The following is a 1,264-nucleotide window of genomic DNA, read 5'->3' as shown; positions in this document are numbered from 1 at the left end:
TACATTTGAGAGCATCATATATTTTTAGAAGACATATGTAAGATTCAAACGATGCGAAGTGGTTGTTGAGGTCTGATCACCTTTTGTATGGCTCTAGGGTAGGCATATTAAACTTCTCCAAGGGTTTAGCTCCTGATGCTTTTAGCGATAAGGCATTTTTTTGCTGTCGTTATGCCTCGGTTCGCACTGATTGATTCCTTTCCTCGGGGGCTAATCCGTTGCTATCCTGATATAACCTATCATCAGGTTTCTCTTGTAGGTGGATTGTTCTTCTCTCGTTATTTGTTGGTGGTTCCCCTTGAAAGGGGTTGAGTGACCCTTGTTAGGCTTGTTTTTCTCTTGGGACCGGTGCCGCTGCCAGGGCAGCGATCTCTCTGAGTATCTTTGTGAACTGTTTTGACATCTGGTTGGTGATTTGGGTCCTTAAGTATTGCAAGTCTTGTTGGATGAATTCTTCCATGAACTCCCTAGCACATGTTACTTCTACCACATTCCTCTGGCTGGATTCTCCCTGTTTTTGTTGTTCAGCTCCTCTTTTTATTGACGACATATTTTCACGCTCACTGCTTCTTAAAGGATGTTAATTCCAAAAGTGTTTGGAAAACACACCCAAGATATAAAACATCTTAGCAGGGGTGGTGAAAAAAAGGTATAATAGAGAGCAATAAAGAGTGTCTGATGATTTTATTCATGATATGAACCTCCTATTTGTAGGAATATATCTTAATCCTACAAAATTATAGATCAGCTATTTAAATAGAGTTTTTTTGTAATTACAAAGATACATCAATACAATAGAACTAGCTAATTGATTCGGTCGATAAGAAGTTTGTCAACCGCACGCCCCGCTTTGAGAGCCAATCATCATCCTGTGGGAACTCTCGGGCACATTCTTCTGGTCGTTCAATCCAAATGGCTTCTTCGCTAGCTTCATGTCCGTCCGATCGGCAGTGCCTTAAGAACTATCCGTTCTCTTTGATATTTGTGCCGAACTATTTTCTTTTGTACACCATCCTATTTTTCAAGTGTAAAAAAAACATTGGGAAAGAAAATATTAATCACATAAACAACTATTTCGCAAATAATGAGGAACCAAGTCGATCGTATCTATACAAAAGGACTCTTCCCAGAAGTCTCCCGCTCGTTCCCCGAGTTCCAATTTCTTCCTCAACCAAGCAACTACCTCACAGACCCTCCATGTGCTCGACGAAATGCCTCACATACTTAACTCCATCCCCATAACCTTTTCTTCCCATTCCCCCCC

At 40.9% G+C, this 1,264-nt stretch overlaps 1 protein-coding gene across 1 annotated transcript in view; it reads left to right on the top strand.

The window, feature by feature from the left end:
• Positions 1-684: 684 nt before the first annotated feature.
• Positions 685-1,264, top strand: part of LOC110023250 (probable membrane-associated kinase regulator 1) — a 2,896-nt gene continuing 2,316 nt past the window's right edge. The window contains 1 exon segment of the mRNA XM_020722562.1: positions 685-1,264. Within this exon segment, the coding sequence (XP_020578221.1) occupies positions 1,212-1,264 (53 nt within the window). The 5' untranslated portion in view covers positions 685-1,211.

Source organism: Phalaenopsis equestris, unplaced genomic scaffold (assembly GCF_001263595.1).
Source record: "Phalaenopsis equestris unplaced genomic scaffold, ASM126359v1 Scaffold000223, whole genome shotgun sequence".
Classification (NCBI taxonomy): domain Eukaryota; kingdom Viridiplantae; phylum Streptophyta; class Magnoliopsida; order Asparagales; family Orchidaceae; genus Phalaenopsis; species Phalaenopsis equestris.
The sequence above is the reverse complement of the archived record's forward strand: the minus strand, read 5'-3'. Positions and strand labels throughout refer to the sequence as shown.